The 21891-nt window shown below is 42.4% G+C and overlaps 1 protein-coding gene across 1 annotated transcript in view; it reads right to left on the bottom strand.

The window, feature by feature from the left end:
• Window positions 1-2659: 2659 nt before the first annotated feature.
• LOC126174798 (spondin-1-like) overlaps window positions 2660-21891 on the bottom strand; it is a 205866-nt gene continuing 186634 nt past the window's right edge. Inside the window, exons 13-14 of the mRNA XM_049921169.1 lie at window positions 20584-20659; window positions 2660-3275 (exon numbers count right to left, since the gene is read on the bottom strand). Of these exons, the coding sequence (XP_049777126.1) occupies window positions 3106-3275; window positions 20584-20659 (246 nt within the window). The 3' untranslated portion in view covers window positions 2660-3105. The remainder of the gene's footprint in view (window positions 3276-20583; window positions 20660-21891) is intronic.

Raw genomic sequence — 21891 nt, 5'->3', positions numbered from 1 at the left:
GGTCTGACACCTCATGAATATGTATTCTAGACTCATGTGAAGATGCCTTAATTTGGTACACATGTCATGTATGGGGGTACTATGGTGCAACAAAATGTACTAGAAAGATAAATTGGTATTGGTATTTTTCAAACATGAGCAAATGTATACAGCAGCTCCTTATGTGTCATATGCCAGAAAACAAAACTATCATATCAATGTAGTCATACAGAGCTACATCCTATCTTGGTGTATATATGATATTTCTGTATGTATGACTTTTTTCAAAAGGACCATGTGGATAAACTATTTTTTATGTTATTGATCAGTATTAAGTGATTACTATTTTGACAGATTAATATTGTTGAATTTGGAATTCATTGTATGATATAATATTTTTTGAAATATGTTAAACTGTTGGCCACAAAGTCTACCACAGTAGGTTTGATTATCAAAAGCATTGTAAATGATTACATACCAACAGTTGGAAAGTCTGCCACCTTGCTATCTGACAACACATCAAATTTCACTAGCTGCATAGGGAACAAATTTCTCCATGATCACAAGATTAAAAAAATCTATCACCCAGAAAAAAGCCCCAGAGTGAGAATTTTATATAACTTTAATAGAATTATCTGCACATACGCTGCTAACTCACAGGCATGTTGGATTGAATATCTGAAACTGTTTGGACAAATAGGAGATACTCTACCTATCTACATACTACCTGAACTTCTAAAAAACTTAAAAAAGAAAACAAAACAAAACAAAATGAATGTGTAGATGCTCTTCCTCATCTCTATAGAAAAGAGTATTCCTGGGAGGACAAGGTAAGGGTATACATGTTTAAGGAAAAGCCAATATGACAAGAAACTAAGCATTGTACAAAATTATTACACAGGTGAAAACATATTGTTAAAAACTCATCCAAACTCTTCACTAACATCTGTTGAAACTTGTAAATGGCAACTGTTTCATACAGGTCCACACAAGATAGTCATGACTGCTCATAAAGGATGTTACCTACTAGCCTGTCCAAGAAAACACAAGATAACAGGCTTGTCCTCCATACCATTATCTTATAAAATATCTTTAGTGATGACCTTCTTTGTCTTTGATTAATGTTTGTAATGAAAGTAAATGAATAACTGATCATCCTTGAAAGATTTATATGTAAGTAATGTTATTTATGCTTTGATGTATTGCATAGAGAATGTATACTTATAGTGCTTAGGTTAAGTTACCTATGCTACACAATATATTGGAGAGGCTGAAAACTTGGCACTGCAGTGATGTGTGAAGTACTGACTAGGAGAATATATATGTATACAGTATCTATTAGAGATAAAGAACAAGGCAAAATTTTAGAGTTAGTGTCTGTAATCTATAGACTATAACATCTAAAAATGAACGATACAGGTTGTGGTCTTATAAACTGTCACTGGTAGTTTAGGAGTAATAATATCATCCTATTTGAGAAAACTATGGCTGTGTTCAAAAGAGAAACAAAAGACATTTGTATACGTGATCCAGATGTTTTACTAAACCATAAATGTAGTATATTGCAGTTTCTAACACTATGTATTTATTTGGAAGAAAAATGTAACTTTTACTAGCAACTCTGTGCTGAATGAAATTGAAGGTTGGCATATATAAGTAACACATTTCTTACCAATTATTTATAAGTGCATAAATTGTTGCTGTGATATGTATAAAAGCATTTGAGTATATATGTATTAACAGAATTCAGAGCTGCATGAATAATTACATTAATACAGTGAGCTTTGAATGATTATATCTGATTTGGTATATCACAAATTGTAAAGTAGTTGTTCTGATCTGTTTGGAGCTTATTTTCTGTCTTTTGTCTTTTACCAACTTCACACATTTTGGATTTGACTTAAAACAAAGTCGCACTGGCAAATCTTATATAATGAATGACTGTAACAGAAATTCCTGGATGGGGCAATATGTAAAATAAGGGAAAGGGAAACACTCACCTATAGTGTGTTGATGTGTGGAACTCATAAACAACATCCACACTAGTTTTTGAGCACTAGCTCTTTTTCTAGCAATAGTACATACATTCACACACACACATACACAACCACACAGACATCCAAATACGCATTCCTGTGGCCACAGCAAGACTCAGTGAGGCTGTGAGGTTGTAAGTACTTGAAATGTTACATACCCCTTAATTTTATCGAGTGTTGTTAAGGTAAAATAAAGTTTCATGAAACAGGTGGATCTTTGAAGTCATATCAGGGAGAGTGATAGGACTTTGTTTTGTAGTTTTCAGTTTTTTGATGTTGTTGCAATGTTCTTAACAACTGTGGTACATATTTTTGAGGAATAGCAGATATTTTTCCTCAGATAAGTGCATAACAATGTGTATCTCATTGTACCAGTCAAGTCATCCTTTTCCGCATTTATTGCTTTCTTTATGCATATTTTAATTGTGATCTGTTGGTCTGTCACAGATATTTTGAAGAAGGTAGTCGTTATGTAAAAACAAGGCAAGAGCTGCATGTATATAATATATTGCTACAAATAATGCAACATAATGTTACAATTACTTCTGTATATATGTCACATGAACTTAGAAATAAAAGTATATAATTAATAATGAGAATCACACTAGGAGTATCTGATTACTCTTACAGAATTTTAAAATCAGGACATATACAATTGCACAAAATACAGTTATGAAATATGATTCAAATATTACTGCTGATGGGAGAGCTTGGAGAAGATCTGATTCACTGGTACAGGTTTAATAATAGAATACTGCCTGTTGGAAGCAAAAATATGAGAATTACTTCCCAAATCTGAGTACTTATATTTACAAATGAAACATGAAATTCTTATATGCTAGAATAAAGCTTCATCGATGGAATGAACGTTTATAATTTAACTTAGAAAATATGTAGCTGGCAGTGTTTGTGAGATTGTAAAGTTCAAAATTTTGCACACACGAAAGTGATCGTCCATGAATCTTTTTCAACTTACATAAGAACGAAATTGACGTTTTGGAAACTATGGTACTATTGTACACACGTCGCAGCTATTTCCTCCGTGCACTAATGGAGAGTTTGCTGCCGCTACGTGAAGTTCACCGTGCCTTTAATGGCAGGCGGGCAGCTGACACGCCTCCTTCTCAAGGCGCGGACCGCACGGCCTGCCGCGGCGCCGCGCCGGCCGCACGATGCTCCTGGTGCGCTGCCGGTAGGCGTCGCCGCAGCTGGCCGAGCACAGCGACCACTCGCTCCACTCTGACAGCTGGCAGTCGCCTCCTGAAACCCACGTGCACACAGCACCTCAGCGCATTCTTTCCTTACTTTATGTTTTATTCATTTGGACATTAGTATCACAATGTCTGAAAATAAGCCAAGACATAGGCACACAAAATACTACAACATGGAAGAAGTTCCAAAGTGGTAGCGTCAGGAAATAAGGGGGGCGGGTGGGGGGGTAGGACGTTAAACGGGCCGTCTTGGAGCAGGAGAGACACCACAGGACTTTCAAATTCCCACTGTCTATACTTTTACGAATAAATTCATAAAACTTTGTCAGCATGACCAGGAGGGATTCAGGATTCATACTCATACCAGTGGAAGTTCAAAAACATAACAAAATTAATTTTGTTTTACATGTGAAAGTTCATCAGTTTCTCACTTACTATTGGCTGCGTTTGTTGCTGTAGGTACACGTTTCTTCATAAGTAAGAGAGATTCTTCGATAAATTTTGCACAGCATACAAACCATACTTACAGGTGTATGAAACTATAGAAATTATTTAATTTATGAAAGAATGAAGGTGCTGTTACATTTTAAACTTCATGTTTAGAAAAACTCAAATTTTATAGTTAATTATCTCAATTTTTACCACAGTTTTCAATAGATTGGGAAAATTCTAGAGTTTCATACACCTGTAAGTATGGTTTGTATGCTGTTCAAAATTCATCGAAGAATATCCCTTACTTATGAAGAAACGAGTATCTATAGCAACAAATGCAGCCAATAGTAATTGAAAAAAGGTCAAATCTCAAATGTAAAAAAAATATTTTCTTATATTTTTGAACTTCCACTGCTATGAGTGTAAATCCTGAATCCTTTCTGATCATTTTGACAAAGTTTTATGAATTTATGCATAAAAATATAGACAGTGGAAATTGAAATGTCCTCTGGTGCCTCTCCTACTCCAAGTCGTCCCGTTTGACGTCCTACTCCCCTTAAGAGATAGGAAGCTGTCTGACCAACAAAAGATTTGGGACAAAGAAGACTGGACTTGAGATAGACTGTTTATCTTTTGCGAATGACAGAAGATTTTAAGTGGAATAAAAAAATAAAGCAAAAAAAAAAAAAGAGAAGTCAAACATCAAGGACAAAATCGCACAGTTAAACGTGAGGTATGGAACAATAAAACGCGTGAATGGATTTAAATATCTGGTCAAACGGTTAGCAGCCAATGGTAAGGGTAAAGAGGACTCGAAAACAAATGCCAGGCAAACGGAAAGTGGTTTCCAAGCCACATCAAAGATTTACATCGGAAAGTGCTTTCCAGAAATACAAGAATTCATTATTACGACTCTTAGAACCAAAGTTTCTGTAGGCATCTGAGTGCCTTACCTACCTTGAATGATGTTTATTAGAGGAATTAGAGAAAAAAAAACAGAGAAAGAACTTACACAGTAACAGGATCTACATAAAACCTCGAAAGAAATATGTATTGTACAATAAAAAAGAAAAATTACGGACCCAATCCGCAAGCAGAGTGTTCAAGTTTTTTCTCTTCTTTTTGTCATGTATGAAGACATGTTTCCAAATGGATGAAACCATGTTCAACACCTTTGAATCAAAACCGATAACAAGAACGGCGTAGTAGACGGACATAAAAAAAGATCTACAAATAACTGGTATGCAGCCGGAAGACGTACTAAACCGAGACATTTGTAGAAGAGCTTTAGTGACGTTTGAGACTGTCTGAAATGATAAACGAACAATTGGTGCCAAATGGTCAGATGAATGCCGTACTAGTCACAATGGACTGATGACAAATACGTACCATAAACGAAAAAGAACAACTGTAACAATGGTTTTGAGTTTATTGTGACCACTGGAGAACCGATTAACGAAAGAAATAATTATAATAATAATGCAAGAGAATGTGAAATACCACAATTTATTTCATTTTAGAAATACATGAATCATCAAGGAAAACTGACAGTGTAGTAGTACTTTTCTCGCGTAAACTATGGACATCTCTGAATATTGAACAAACCCATTATCTTCTGTGCATGAATAATACTTATTTCTTTTCCAACACAATGTATTGGCTGCCCTCGGAAAATAACAATTACACAGCTACAAACCTTTTTAATTTTTTAAAGAGTGAGTCGCGGCATAAAAATACAAAATTTCGTCAATTGCATTCAAACACCGTTATACTATTATAATACATCGAATAAACTAGTAATATAATTTTAAGTGGATTTAATGGTAATTATAATTTTTGTTCCTTTTATTAAGTCACGATGAGATACTGCAGTTTAACGCTTTCTGCAACAATTATGCCGGCCGCTGTGGTCGAGCGGTTCTAGGCGCTTCAGTCCGAAACGGCGCTGCTGCTACGGTCGCAGGTTTGAATCCAGCCTCGGGCATGGATGTGTGTGATGTCCTTAGGTTAGTTAGGTCTAAGTAGTTCTAAGTCTAGGGGACTGATGATCTCCGAAGTTAAGTCCCATAGTGCTTAGAGCCATTTGAAACATTTCGCAACAATTCTGCTTTTTCTTCACTGAAGTTTATGTCTGTAGTTTGTGCACTCTTTCCAAAAAGGAGAAGTTGCTGTGATTATTCTCCACAGAGGAATAATTTCTATTGAAACATCTTTGCTTATCACGAGACTAAGTTTATTTTTATGTTTTCCCTATTATGTGAGTCTCTCTCTCTCTGCGAATTGTTATCATTTTGAACTAATGAATGTAGTAGACATTCATGAATTAGCTAATGACAGATGCATCAGATACAGGTGTCCAGTGATTAATCCTTTAAGCCTGAATTCTCCCTGAGCTAGTATTTTAAACGACGCTTCGGCACTGCAAAGACTGCTTTGAATGTACTTTGCAGATTAGTGACTTATAGCTATTACATCACAATGAAAGAGATGTAAAAGATAACACCTTTACGGTATTGTATGCTGTTTCATCCTTTTCAGTGAAATACAGTTCTACAGAGAAAGTAACGTATCGAAGTTTTCCAGGAGATAGCCTTGCCAATAACAGCCTTTACATTGGTCTATTCAAAATGTTTGTTGCAGAGAGCTGATCACACCTCAGAACCGCAGTTAAGCACATACTTCTAACACAGAGATCCTCTTCTATCTTTTGCCCACTGAATGTACGCTGACCAACATTTTACGTAAGTTCTTGATTCCGATCACAAACTTCTTTTAAATAATATATACTGCAATTTTAGTGTAAGAATCCTCAGAACGTTAAACAGAGCACTATATGATCTTAGCAAAACCAAATGACGCAGATGATTTGAATTATGGCTATAATTACTCTTTCCGCCTAATGTACGTTACACCAGAACACTGCATTACCCACATGTCAGTGAAATAAAGTAACTAAAGTTAAGTAGTTTCTTTCTTTTGTCGCCTATCTCCTATCCCTCAAAACCATTGAGATCAACATCAATAAACGGCACGGAAATTGGAAAAGATATTTTAGCGCTAATCTACGTGGTTCAAAAATGCCACATCTTACTTTACGGCTCCAAATTCCATCTTGTTACCTACTATAAGCCGTGGCTTATTTATTTTGGCTGGAAAGGTGACTAACATGTTGTAGCCCAGAGCGATGTTTATAAACAAACACAATCACGAAATACAGTTTAAACCACATTCAACCAAGGTAACACATATGCTCTTTCCTCGCTTATGAGGCTAGATCCGAATTTTGACTTCTTGTTGAAGGAAAAGGATATACCTCTGGCCAAGCGGCACAAATACTGGTCACCAAATGACGCCGAAGGCTCAGTACGGCTGGCAGCGCTGCCACATCGCCTCTTTACCATTGCCTGTTTTCTGCGAACCTTCGGAAAATCAGTTAGTCGATCTTACAGAATCATGTATCAACGTAAAATGAGTTGTATTGGTGGAGATATTGTCAAGAAATACTTTCGTTGTCGATATGCTTGTCTTCACTGCAGAGCACATGTACTATTGTGACTAAAAATTGGCCATAATTCAGAAATGCCGTTACCTTAGATTTACATTTTACACTATACTAATGGACTATCACCTAAGTAACTAAACTGACTGCCTTTTATACATTACATTTCGATACAATATATATACACTCCTGGCCGGCCGCGGTGGTCTAGCGGTTCTGGCGCTGCAGTCCGGAACCGCGGGGCTGCTACGGTCGCAGGTTCGAATCCTGCCTCGGGCATGGGTGTGTGTGATGTCCTTAGGTTAGTTAGGTTTAAGTAGTTCTGAGTTCTAGGGGACTTATGACCTAAGATGTTGAGTCCCATAGTGCTCAGAGCCATTATATACACTCCTGGAAATGGAAAAAAGAACACATTGACACCGGTGTGTCAGACCCACCATACTTGCTCCGGACACTGCGAGAGGGCTGTACAAGCAATGATCACACGCACGGCACAGCGGACACACCAGGAACCGCGGTGTTGGCCGTCGAATGGCGCTAGCTGCGCAGCATTTGTGCACCGCCGCCGTCAGTGTCAGCCAGTTTGCCGTGGCATACGGAGCTCCATCGCAGTCTTTAACACTGGTAGCATGCCGCGAAAGCGTGGACGTGAACCGTATGTGCAGTTGACGGACTTTGAGCGAGGGCGTATAGTGGGCATGCGGGAGGCCAGGTGGACGTACCACCGAATTGCTCAACACGTGGGGCGTGAGGTCTCCACAGTACATCCATGTTGTCGCCAGTGGTCGGCGGAAGGTGCACGTGCCCGTCGACCTGGGACCGGACCACAGCGACGCACGGATGCACGCCAAGACCGTAGGATCCTACGCAGTGCCGTAGGGGACCGCACCGCCACTTCCCAGCAAATTAGGGACACTGTTGCTCCTGGGGTATCGGCGAGGACCATTCGCAATCGTCTCCATGAAGCTGGGCTACGGTCCCGCACACCGTTAGGCCGTCTTCCGCTCACGCCCCAACATCGTGCAGCCCGCCTCCAGTGGTGTCGCGACAGGCGTGAATGGAGGGACGAATGGAGACGTGTCGTCTTCAGCGATGAGAGTCGCTTCTGCCTTGGTGCCAATGATGGTCGTATGCGTGTTTGGCGCCGTGCAGGTGAGCGCCACAATCAGGACTGCATACGACCGAGGCACACAGGGCCAACACCCGGCATCATGGTGTGGGGAGCGATCTCCTACACTGGCCGTACACCACTGGTGATCGTCGAGGGGACACTGAATAGTGCACGGTACATCCAAACCGTCATCGAACCCATTGTTTTACTATTCCTAGACCGGCAAGGGAACTTGCTGTTCCAACAGGACAATGCACGTCCGCATGTATCCCGTGCCACCCAACGTGCTCTAGAAGGTGTAAGTCAACTACCCTGGCCAGCAAGATCTCCGGATCTGTCCCCCATTGAGCATGTTTGGGACTGGATGAAGCGTCGTCTCACGCGGTCTGCACGTCCAGCACGAACGCTGGTCCAACTGAGGCGCCAGGTGGAAATGGCATGGCAAGCCGTTCCACAGGACTACATCCAGCATCTCTACGATCGTCTCCATGGGAGAATAGCAGCCTGCATTGCTGCGAAAGGTGGATATACACTGTACTAGTGCCGACATTGTGCATGCTCTGTTGCCTGTGTCTATGTGCCTGTGGTTCTGTCAGTGTGATCATGTGATGTATCTGACCCCTGGAATGTGTCAATAAAGTTTCCCCTTCCTGGGACAATGAATTCACGGTGTTCTTATTTCAATCTCCAGGAGTGTATATAGGGTGAGTCACCTAACATTACCGCTGGATATATTTCGTAAACCACATCAAATACTGACGAACCGATTCCACAGACCGAACGTGAGGAGAGGGGCTAGTGTAATTGTTTAATACAAACCATACAAAAATGCACGGAAGTATGTTTATTAACACAAACCTACGTTTTTTTTAAAGGAACCACGTTAGTTTTGTTAGCACATCTGAACATATAAACAAATACGTAATCAGTGCCGTTTGTTGCATTGTAAAATGTTAATTACATCCGGAGATATTGTAACCTAAAGTTGACGCTTGAAACCTCCGACGTTCAGTTGCGTGTTGTAACAAGCACTTCATTGCAGGGTCCCAAACAGCTGCAACGTACATCGCGTTTCTGCAGAATGATCTGCCAACGTCGCTCGAAAATGTCCCACTGGAAACGCGTCAATGTATGTGGTATCAGCATGATGGTGCACCTGCACATTCCGCAATTAACACTAGGCTGACCCTTGACAGAATGTTCGACGGGCGTTTCATAGGACGTGGAGGACGCATAAATTGGCCAGCCCGTTCTCCTGATCTTAGACCTCTGTACTTCTTTCTGTGGGGTGCCTACAACCCCAGAGGATATGAAACAACGTATTGTGGCAGCCTGCGGCGACATTACACCAGATGTACTGCGGCGTGTACGACATTCATTACGCCAGAGATTGCAATTGTGTGCAGCAAATGATGGCCACCACATTGAACATCTATTGGCCTGACATTTCGGGACACACTCTATTCCACTCCGTAATTGAAAACGGAAACCACGTGTGTACGTGTACCTCACCCCTCATGGTAATGTACATGTGCGTAAGTGAAAAAGACCAATAAAAAGGTGTTAGCATGTGGGCGTAATGTGCTGTTCCAGTCTCTTCTGTACCTAAGGTCCATCACCGTTCCCTTTGGATCCCTACGTAATTCGATGCTCTCCGATACACACGATCGAACAGCGGAGGAGTGGTACTCAAGCGTCAACTTTAGGTTACAATATCTCCGGATGTAATTAACATTTTACAATGCAACAAACGGCACTGATTACGTATTTGTTTATATGTTCAGATGTGCTAACAAAACTAACGGGGTTCCATTTAAAAAACCGTAGGTTTGTGTTAAAAAACATACTTACGTGCATTTTTTTATGGTTTGTATTAACCAATTACACTAGCCCCTCTCCTCACGTTCGGTCTGTGGATTTTGATGTGATTTACGAAATATAGCCAGCGGTAATGTTAGGAGACTCACCCTGCATATATATATATATATATATATATATATATATATATATATATATATATATATATATATATATATATGGTGTTACAAAAAGGTACGGCCAAACTCTCAGGAAACATTCCTCACACACAAAGAAAGAAAATATGTTATGTGGACATGTGTCCGAAAACGCTTACTTTCCATGTTAGAGCTCATTTTATTACTTCTCTTCAAATCACATTAATCATGGACTGGAAACACACAGCAACAGAACGTACCAGCGTGACTTCAAACACTTTCTTACAGGAAATGTTCCAAATGTCCTCCGTTAGCGAGGATACATGCATTCACCTTCCGTCGCATTGAATCCCTGATGCGCTGATGCAGTCCTGGAAAATGGCGTATTGTATCACAGCCGTCCACAATACGAGCACGAAGAGTCTCTACATTTGGTACCGGGGTTGCGTAGACAAGAGCTTTCAAATGCCCCCATAAATGAAATTCAAGAGGGTTGAGGTCAGGAGAGCGTGGAGGCTATGGAATTGGTCCGCCTCTACCAATCCATCGGTCACTGAATCTATTGTTGAGAAGCGTACGAACATTTCGACTGAAATGTGCAGGAGCTCCATCGTACATGAACCACATGTTCTATCGTACTTGTAAAGGTACATGATCTAGCAGCCCAGGTACAGTATCCTGTATGAAATCATGGATGTGAATCGAGGAAGTACAGTATATACTGACGAAACTAAAATGAGCTCTAACATGGAAATTAAGCGTTTCCGGACACATGTCCACATAACATCTTTTCTTTATTTGTGTGTGAGGAATGTTTCCTGAAAGTTTGGCCGTACCTTTTTGTAACGTACATTCTTGTCGCCGTGGTTTAGAGTATTTAATATACAGAGTGACACTTTTATTTTGAAAAAAAAAACACTTTTTTCCAGAAGTGGTACAAAAAATATATGAAGACAAATGTTTAATTACCAAGAGGACATTAGTCAGCGTAATTTTCTTTCTTTCAGCTTCGTTCGTTTAAAAGGTATGAACAGTAGTACGTCATTTTTAATTAGCACTTTATATTTTTTATTCGGCAATCTATTTCTTCTCCTCAGTACCTACTCAAAACCGTACCATAGTATACAACTAACGCAAAACTGACGTTATTAAAAACTTAACACAAAACTGACTTTGACTCTCCTCTGCGGTACACAGTGCAGGTACATGGGGTAGCGTAACTCCTTCGCTTTAGCTGATGTTGACAGTAAACAAATGAGAATCTGGGGTAATGCACGGCGGTCATGCCGCCAAACGTCGTTTGTTGAAAGTTTATGTGAATGCAATGTACACCAATGAATAGAAGGTAGAAATTCAGCTCATCGATTGAGATACAACCTATCGGTTTAAAATACAGCTGTACATGTATCTATGTATTAAATGAATAAAAATTGTTGAGTTACCGTTTTGATAATTTACATCTCCATTAATGAGCAACATTTCTAGCTGATCTTCGTTGTTGTTTACTGTACTCACTAAAACCATTAACTGAAGGTGGTTGACTGAATGACGAGTGTGCATTTTGCTCGTGTTTCGATTTGTTAACTGTCAACTACAGCAAGTGGACGAGTTACGTTACCCCGGGTACCTGCACTACAGGGGGCGGACAAAAATATAGTAACACAAAAAACACAACACATTACCATAACTAATAGGGTGTAGGAAACCCGTTGGCAATAAACATGCCTGCCAATCATTTTGGTATGGATAAATACAGATGCTGTGTGGTTTACTTGGGAATCTTATACCTGTATTCCTGCTAAATAGCCCTCAGCCCTTGATCTAGTGGTTAGCGTTGCTGCCTCTGGACCGCGGGGTCCCTGGTTCGATTCTCGGGACGGGTCGGGGATTTTCTCTGCCTGGGGACTGGGTGTTTGTGTTGCTTTCTTCATTTCGTCATCATTTAGGAATATGGCGAGACTGGACAGTGAAAAGATTGGGAATTTGTACAGACGCTGATAACCACATCGTTGAGCGCCCCAAAAACCATCATCATCCTGCAAAATAGTGGGAAGTGTAGGTGACGATGACGAAGGTGGACAGCGATGATGCACACTACTATCCAAAGTAAACCACACACGCTGAATAATATTGAGGTCTTAAGTGTGGAGGCCAGAGACGTTGCGACAATTCATCCCTGTGCTCACAAAAACAGTCCTAAAAGATGCGAGTTGTGTGAACAGGGGCCCTGTCGTCTGTCGTCGTGGAACTCAGCAACACCACTGTGAAACAAATACAGGACCATCGCACGGACGTGATCAGCCAAAATGGTCACATAAACCTTGGAAGTAATGCGACCTTGCAGTGTACTCAAGGGGCCCATGGAATACCACATACGTGGCTACCCAGAATATCACCGAACCCAGGCCATGTTTCAGTCTTGGCAGTAAGCAGTCTGCATCGTAGGCTTTGGACGGTGTATGCCGGATTTAAACTCGGCCAGAAGTTGGAAACAGTGTGAGACGAGACCTGTCGAACCAAATGATATCCGTCCATAGCCCCACACTCCAGGTTTTCGGGCATTGATACCACGTTTTCCTATTTCGGGAACTACCACCTCTGATGTATAGTTTTGGAAATCCAGCTTGCCCTGGAATGCCCTGCTTATGGAACTCCCTTCGTGTTTTGGTTCTGACAGGGTTCGCGAGTGCGATATCGGGTTCTTCAGAAACTTTCGCAGCTGTCGTCCTCGTATTTTAAGTCACAATTCTCTTCAATACACACTTTCATCCGCGTTCATATGTGATGCTTTTGCGCTTTCCTTGTATGCGATATATGCGATGTAAATCTTCGATACTGTGCCCTGTGAAACACCAAACACTTCGGTTACCTTGGTTAGGGAAATACCATACGAGCACCGACAGCCTACCCACGTTCGAATCCACTTAGCTTCGGCATAATGCACTCACTGTACACATGACACTCTTCTGACCAAGACTGAAACTTGGAAAGACTGTGCGGCTGGTCCCGGTGGAGGTTCGATTCCTCCTTCGGGCATGGATTTGTCTTTAGGATAATTTAGGTTAAGTAGTGTGTAAGCTTAGGGACTGATGACCTTAGCAGTTAAGTCCCATAAGATTTCACACACATTTGAACATTTTTTGAAACTTGGAACGTACTGAGGGCATTGCACGGATGCCATTTGTTGTCAAACACAACAGCTCGACCTGCAGGCTCGGCTAACATATGTGTTCATGTTCCGGCAACAATTTCTCGCGTTATTTCCGTATTTTTGTCCACCACTAGAGTGTGCTAATAGAGGAGAGTCAAATTCGATTCTTGGATGAAGTCATTTCGCAGTTGGCTGTTAAAATATTTTTTATTGCGTTTGCAATTTCGATACACTCTCTTTGGCAAGCTTCCTGAAAACAAAGTCAGTTTTGCGTTACATTTTTAATAACGTCATGTTTACGTGAAAGGAACGGTATGTTAGTTCTTGAACAGCCTTTGAGAAGATAAAATGAATTACTGAATAATAATATTATTTGCTGTTTAAAAAAGTCGAACTAGTGTTAATATCTTCATAACAAAGCTACAAGAAAGCCCATCACGCTGATTAATGTACCCCTAGCACCAAACATAATTTATTTTATTACTGTATAAAAAAGTACTAGGTGTGGTCAAGATATGTTCGACACTTTATGTATTAGTGGCCTTGCAATCCGCCGACGAACGGTCATTCCGGCGTGTGCGTTCCTCTGGACTTATTTTTTCTAAAAGGTAAACGTTTACTAATTTATTCACTAGAATTCTCATAAAACTACCACCCACCTAATATTACAAAAGACGAATAATAATAATAAAGGTAAAAAGTGAGGGAGAGAGAACAGAGAGGAGAACTCAAATGAGAAGGAACGTGAGACCGTGGGAAGAAAGAAATGTTGTGTTCACAGTCCTTTGCAGTCGAAACAGCATCCGAGGCACACAAGTGTAAGGTGTTACAGGGATTGGGCGCTATTTAATAACTGCGTGTTATATCGAATTCTTCCCTTTTGACCTCTGACCATACCGGTATCACTGACATCATACTTGTTGGACATCAATAAGGGAACAAAAGTATCCAGTTCTGGCAGATACCTTCAACACCCTACCCCTCGCTCTCCACAGAAGCGGGTAGAAATATGAACCTTTCCAGCAAATCTGTGTCTTCTTAGGGGATGGAGGTACGGGAGATGGGAGTGGGTAGCGGTGTAAAAACAAATTATCCTTGTCCGACTGCGAAAATGAAGACACTAGTACATTACAGGTTCTCAGTTCATACCTCCATACTCTGGTCCAGAACGATCCACTCAGCCTGTACACAAGTGAGGGCCCATGGTCACACAGTGGGATGAAAGAGGGGCAGAGTGAGAAGCTCCTCACTTACATATACGCTTTTGTACTCTTTACATTCAAATAGATTACGCTGACATACCGTTTTCTGTTTGCTTCTGGGATGTTATTTGGATACCACTTGATCACGTGTTTTGACAGTATCTGACTTCGAACTCTGAATCAAAGTGATGTTTAGGGAACAGTGTTCGTTTCTGTGAGATCTATTTATTGCTACCTCTCACGAAGGCTCGGCCTCAAATTATTTACAAGATTTTATTAATGTATGCATTCAGCATATCAAAGCAGAAAAAAATATAATTTGGAATGGCTCAAAAGTAATTTCAGGAAAGTAGTTTGTAGGCTCATCCACTTCATTACGACTCGTTCACAAGCATTTTTTGTGGTGATTTGAAAATGTGTTTGCAGCTGGATGAAACGCTTTCGGCAAGGAAAGGAAAGGAAAATATTAACAGTATAACACTTTTAGATTGTCTACCAACATGCGTGAACAATAAACAATGAGGCACTGCGACAGATGTGGTACAATATACGCTACAGTCATTGAAATTAATACAGAAGAAAGTAGCGTAGAAAGGACAATGTTAAAACCGTTACTTACAAAGATTTGGGAAAGCGATTCGTTTCTCACAAGCTGACAGACGAGTGAAAGAAAATTTTCTAGCCAGTCCTATAAGTATTGAAATTCATTGGACGATCAACTAGTCTGTTTTTAAATATATATTTTGTTTCACTAATTATTCTGGTGTCTTATTACAACAGCTGGTATACCCTACAGCTTGTCTGTAAAGGTAAAATCGCAGAATACAGTTCATGAACATTAATATGGTATTCAAGCTTTATTCCACAGTAATTATTTCCAGGCAGCCACAGACAAGCGATGCTAGAAGAATGCTGTTACTTATGCTGTCAGCAGCCGGCCGCGGTGGCCGTGCGGTTCTAGGCGCTTCAGTCCGGAACCGCGGGACTGTTACGGTCGCAGGTTCGAATCCTGCCTCGGGCATGGATGTGTGTGATGTCTTTAGGTTAGTTAGGTTTAAGTAGTTCTACGTTATAGGGGACTGATGACCTCAGATGAGAAGTCCCATAGTGTTCAGAGCCATTTGAACCATTTGTGCTGTCAGCAGCGTCTTTAGTCCAAATCAGTGTGAGTTCTGAAAGAAGTTGCAGAGTCTTACACTCGTAGAAACCGAGTGGCGAAATCAAGAGGCATCTGTGGTTTGCTAAGCATGTAATACATCGTAAAGAATACTCGACTACGATTTTCAGAATTACCAAGAGAGTGATTGATTATGCCACAACAGTTGCAAAACATACTAAAGTACCCACAACAAACCAATGTTGACATATAGTTACCATGAAGGTCATGATATTACTGGATGATGGTTTTAAGAAACTACACAGTCCAGTCGCATTAATGCGATCATCGCCTGCGTTCGATGTCAACGTGCAGTAAACAGTCACAGACTAAAGGTAGCAGACTAGCAGTGGAGAGTATGCAGGGTGGTCCATTGATAGTGACCGGGCCAAATATCTCACGAAATAAGCATCAAACGAAAAACTACATAGAACGAAACTCGTCTAGCTTGAAGGGGAAAACCAGATGTCGCTTTGGTTGGCCCGCTAGGTGGAGCTGCCAAAGATCAAACGGATATCAACTGCGTTTTTAAAAATAGGAACCCCCATTTTTATTACATATTCGGGTAGTACGTATAGAAATATAAATGTTTTAGTTGGACCACGTTTTTCGCTTCGTGACAGATGGCGCTGTAATAGTCGCAAACGTAGAAGTACGTGATATCACGTAACATTTCGCCAGTGAGGACGGGATTTGCTTCGTAATACATTACCCGTGTTAAAATGGACCGTTTATCAATTGCGGAAAAGGTCGATATCGTGTTGATGTATGGCTATTGTGATCAAAATGCCCAAGAGGCGTGTACTATGTATGCTGCTCGGTGTCCTGGACGACATCATCCAAGTGTCCGAACCGTTCGCCGGATAGTTACGTTATTTAAGGAAACAGGAAGTGTTCAGCCACATGTGAAACGTCAACCACGACCTGCAACAAAGGATGATGCCCAAGTAGGTGTTTTCAGCTGCTTTCGTGGCTAATCCGCACATCAGTAGCAGACAAATTGCGCGAGGATCAGGAATCTCAAAAACGTCGGTGTTAAGAATGCTACATCAACATCGATTGCACCCGTACCATATTTCTATGTACCAGGAATTGCGTGGAGACTACTTTGAACGTCGTGTACAGTTCTGCCACTGGGCACAACAGAAATAACGGGACGATGACAGATTTTTTGCACGCGTTCTATTTAGCGACGAAGCGTCATTCACCAACAGCGGTAACGTAAACCGGCATAATATGCACTATTGGGCAACGGAAAACCCACGATGGCTGCGACAAGTGGAACATCAGCGACCTTGGCGGGTTAATGTATGGTACGGCATTATGGGAGGAAGGGTAACTGGCCCCCATATTATCGATGGCAATCTAAATGGTGCTAAGCATGCTGATTTCGTACGTAATGTTCTACCGATGTTACTACAAGGTGTTTCATTGCATGACAAAATGGCGATCTACTTCCAACATTATGGATGTCCGGCAGATAACTCGCGTGCGGTTGAAGCGTTATTGAATAGCATATTTCATGACAGGTGGATTGGTCGTCGAAGTTCACCGGATCTGACGTCCCCGGATTTATTTCTGTGGGGAAAGTTGAAGGATTTTTGCTATCGTGATCCACCGACAACGCGTAACAACATGCGTCAGCGCATTGTCAGTGCATGTGCGAACATTAAGGAAGGTGAACTACTCGCTGTCGAGAGGAAAGTCGTTACACGTAGTGCCAAATGCATTGAGGCTGACGTAGATGATTTTAGCATTTATTGCATTGGTGTGGTATTTACAGGTAATCACGTTGTAACAGCATGCGTTCTCAGAAATGATAAGTTCACAAAGGTACATGTATCACATTTGAAGAACCTTAATAAAATGTTCAAACGTAGCTACGTTCTGTATTTTACTTTAAAAAACCTACCTGTTACCAACTGTTCGTCTAAAATTGTGAGCCATATGTTTGTGCCTATTACAGCGCCATCTATCACAAAGCGAAAAAAGTGGTTCAACTAAAACGTTCATATTTCTTTAGGTACTATACGAATATGTAATAAAAATGGGGGTTGCTATTTTAAAAAAACGCAGCTGATATCCGTTTGACCTATGGCAGCGCCATCAAGCGGGCCAACCATAGTGTTTGACGTATGGCAGCGCCATCTAGCGGGCCAAACACAGCGCCATCTGGTTTCCCCCTTCAAGCTAGACATGTTTCGTTCTTTGTAGTTTTTCGTTTGACTCTTACTTCGTGAGATATTTTGCCCGGTCACAATCAATGCACCACCCTGTATAAAGCATGTCGGACGACGCGGAAAACAGTGGTGTCGTTGACTAATTCTGACTTCCAGAATGGCATATCATTGACTTTCGGGTCAAGAGAAGCATCTCCGAAATGGCTAAGTTTATAAATGGTTCGCATGCCACTGTGGTTAAAGTACACTCCTGGAAATGGAAAAAAGAATACATTGACACCGGTGTGTCAGACCCACCATACTTGCTCCGGACACTGCGAGAGGGCTGTACAAGCAATGATTACACGCACGGCACATCGGACACACCAGGAACCACGGTGTTGGCCGTCGAATGGCGCTAGCTGCGCAGCATTTGTGCACCGCCGCCGTCAGTGTCAGCCAGTTTGCCGTGGCATACGGAGCTCCATCGCAGTCTTTAACACTGGTAGGATGCCGCGACAGCGTGGACGTGAACCGTATGTGCAGTTGACGGACTTTGAGCGAGGGCGTATAGTGGGCATGCGGGAGGCCGGGTGGACGTACCGCGAATTGCTCAACACGTGGGGCGTGAGGTCTCCACACTACATCGATGTTGTCGCCAGAGGTCGGCGGAAGGTGCACGTGCCCGTCGACCTGGGACCGGACCGCAGCGACGCACGGATGCACGCCAAGACCGTAGGATCCTACGCAGTGCCGTAGGGGACCGCACCGCCACTTCCCAGCAAATTAGGGACACTGTTGCTCCTGGGGTATCGGCGAGGACCATTCGCAACCGTCTCCATGAAGCTGGGCTACGGTCCCGCACACCGTTAGGCCGTCTTCCGCTCACGCCCCAACATCGTGCAGCCCGCCTCCAGTGGTGTCGCGACAGGCGTGAATGGAGGGACGAATGGAGACGTGTCGTCTTCAGCGATGAGAGTCGCTTCTGCCTTGGTGCCAATGATGGTCGTATGCGTGTTTGGCGCCGTGCAGGTGAGCGTCACAATCAGGACTGCATACGACCGAGGCACACAGGGCCAACACCCGGCATCATGGTGTGGGGAGTGATCTCCTACACTGGCCGTACACCACTGGTGATCGTCGAGGGGACACTGAATAGTGCACGGTACATCCAAACCGTCATCGAACCCATCGTCCTACCATTCCTAGACCGGCAAGGGAACTTGCTGTTCCACCAGGACAATGCACGTCCGCATGTATCCCGTGCCACCCAACGTGCTCTAGAAGGTGTAAGTCAACTACCCTGGCCAGCAAGATCTCCGGATCTGTCCCCCATTGAGCATGTTTGGGACTGGATGAAGCGTCGCCTCACGCGGTCTGCACGTGCAGCACGAACGCTGGTCCAATTGAGGCGCCAGGTGGAAATGGCATGGCAAGCCGTTCCACAGGACTACATCCAGCATCTCTACGATCGTCTCCATGGGAGAATAGCAGCCTGCATTGCTGCGAAAGGTGGATATACACTGTACTAGTGCCGACATTGTGCATGCTCTGTTGCCTGTGTCTATGTGCCTGTGGTTCTGTCAGTGTGATCATGTGATGTATCTGACCCCAGGAATGTGTCAATAAAGTTTCCCCTTCCTGGGACAATGAATTCACGGTGTTCTTATTTCAATTTCCAGGAGTGTATTTCCTTCTTGGAAAAATGGCTCTATTCAAAACAGGCGCTGAGACAACTGTGGCGCACCACGGATCGTAGATGACAGGGGTGAACGGCGGCTGCAAAGGAACTGTTGAGCATCTGACCGCCCAGATGAACCAAAGGGCTACCAACAGTGTCTCCTCTACGACCGTTAACAGAACACTGCTTCGTATGGCCACGCGCAGCAGGCGCCTGTTTCATGGACAGATGCTGACTGCTGTTCATCGGCGAAGAAGACTGGAATTTGCGCTCATGTACCGCAGCTGGGCGTCCACTGGATGGTGACGAGTGACCTATTCAGATGAATCACGTTTTATGCTTCATCAGACAGATGGCCTTTGGCGAGTCCAACCCTGCAACTAGCGTCGAAAGGAACGATCCACGCCGGGGGTGGTGGCGTTTTGGTCTGCGGTGGTGGCATTCCCGTGTGATCTCGTAATTCTGGCTGTCACGATGGATCAAGACAAATACGCATCTGTTCTTGAGGATCATGTGCACCCCAACATGCAGTTTTTTCCTCGGCACTATGACATTACCAACAGGACAATGCGAAGCGTCAAAGAGCTCGCAGTGCAGTGCGTCGTTCGACGAGCACCAGGATGAGTTACCATACTGTCCTGCCCACCAAACTCCCTGGATTTAAACGCAGTAGGAAGGCTGTGTGTGGGAGCACCTCCATCGTGCTGTATGCGCCATAGATCCTCAACCGAGAAACCCAGTACAACTGGCCACAGAATGTTTCCGGAGCCCTGTCGGTAGCTTCCAGAACCATACTGACTCTCTTCCTGCATGTCTCGCAGTGGTCTGCGCTGTAGATGTGGTTATGCTGGCTTTTCACAGGTGGTCACATTAAGGTGACTGGACAGTGCAAATCTGACACTAAAACTGGTGCAGGTGATCGTATGTACGTTGTGCATCTGATTACCTGGTTATTCAACTACTTTCTAAAATGTTTAATACATTAAGACAAAGGAGGGTAAGATTACAAACCACAGTTCCTTCGTCTACATCTCTCTGTGCCACTACGCCTTCTAGGACACCCCCTTCCTCTGCAACGTGGGAGTACCTGTAATTTAATGAAATTATTGATTAATAATTTAAAAGTAATTAATTAGTTTCGATAACAGTTAGTGTGCATAGAGTAAAAGATTTCAAGTGTAATGTTACACAGACATTTAGCAAAAGAATTATTGATTTTTATCTGATACATCATATGCGGGGTGGTCAGTAACAGTCTAAAAACCTTGTAAGGGTGGTGCAGGGTAGGTTGTGCAGCGAAAATACTGTTCCGCGCTTTCCAATTTAATTAGCTTTGAATTTTTGGCAATCAGGTCGTTGCGGGCACAAATTCAAGCACTCGCGCGCACTAAAATGTGGTAAGTAACAGGTAGCTGTGAGTCCGTGAGTTACCACTTGCTGAAATGCTCATTCCCAGCCAAACCATGCCTTTTTCGGAAGTGATAAATTTAAGCTATGTGAGCTAAAGCTACGTTTGTTCGGTTTGAGGAAAACAAACGATGAAGGCGTTTGGCGATACCATCTCTGTCAGGCTGCTTGAATTTGCATGTCGAACGATTTGATTGGATAAAATCAATGCCACTTAAACAGGAAACGGCACAATGTATCGAATTGTCGTTTTAAAAATTATTTCTCAGCAGAACCTACCCTGAAACCCTCTTACAAGCTTTTCAGACTCCTTCTGACCACCCTGGATAGTGCTATTTTACAGACAAACAGCTCGCAGTTACATTTCAGGATGATTTTCTCTTGATACGTATCGTACCCAGTTTGTAATACAGTAGCAGACAGGAGCAAGCAGTCATTAACAACTGACTTAGCGATTTAATAAGAACAGGTACAAGTAAAAAAAGGATTTAAGAGATTTTTCACTGCCTGACCTATTACTACGGCGGCGGCGGAAAGTGAAGGATATGGTGTAAGTAGGCTGTTTAGGTTTTTATGTTGGTAACGCCGTGTAGCGCTCTATATGAAAATCACTGACTGTGCTGTGTGAAGGCTGTGGTTGGTTTGCATTGTTGGAGTAATATTGCTATTGTAGTGTTGGGCCGTTGGCTGTTAACAGCGCGTAGCGTTGCGCAGTTGGGAGGTGAGCCGCCAGCAGTGGTGGATGTGGGGAAGTGAGATGGCGGATTTTTGAGAGAGGATGATCTGGACAGAGACAGTAAATTTGTAAGACTGGATGTCATGAACTGCTATATATATTATGACTTTTGAACACTATTAAGGTAAATACATTGTTTGTTCTCTATCAAAATCTTTCATTTGCTTACTATGCCT

This window comes from Schistocerca cancellata, chromosome 3 (genome assembly GCF_023864275.1).
Source record: "Schistocerca cancellata isolate TAMUIC-IGC-003103 chromosome 3, iqSchCanc2.1, whole genome shotgun sequence".
Taxonomy (NCBI): Eukaryota; Metazoa; Arthropoda; class Insecta; order Orthoptera; family Acrididae; genus Schistocerca; species Schistocerca cancellata.
This window is presented reverse-complemented; position numbering and strand designations above follow the sequence as displayed.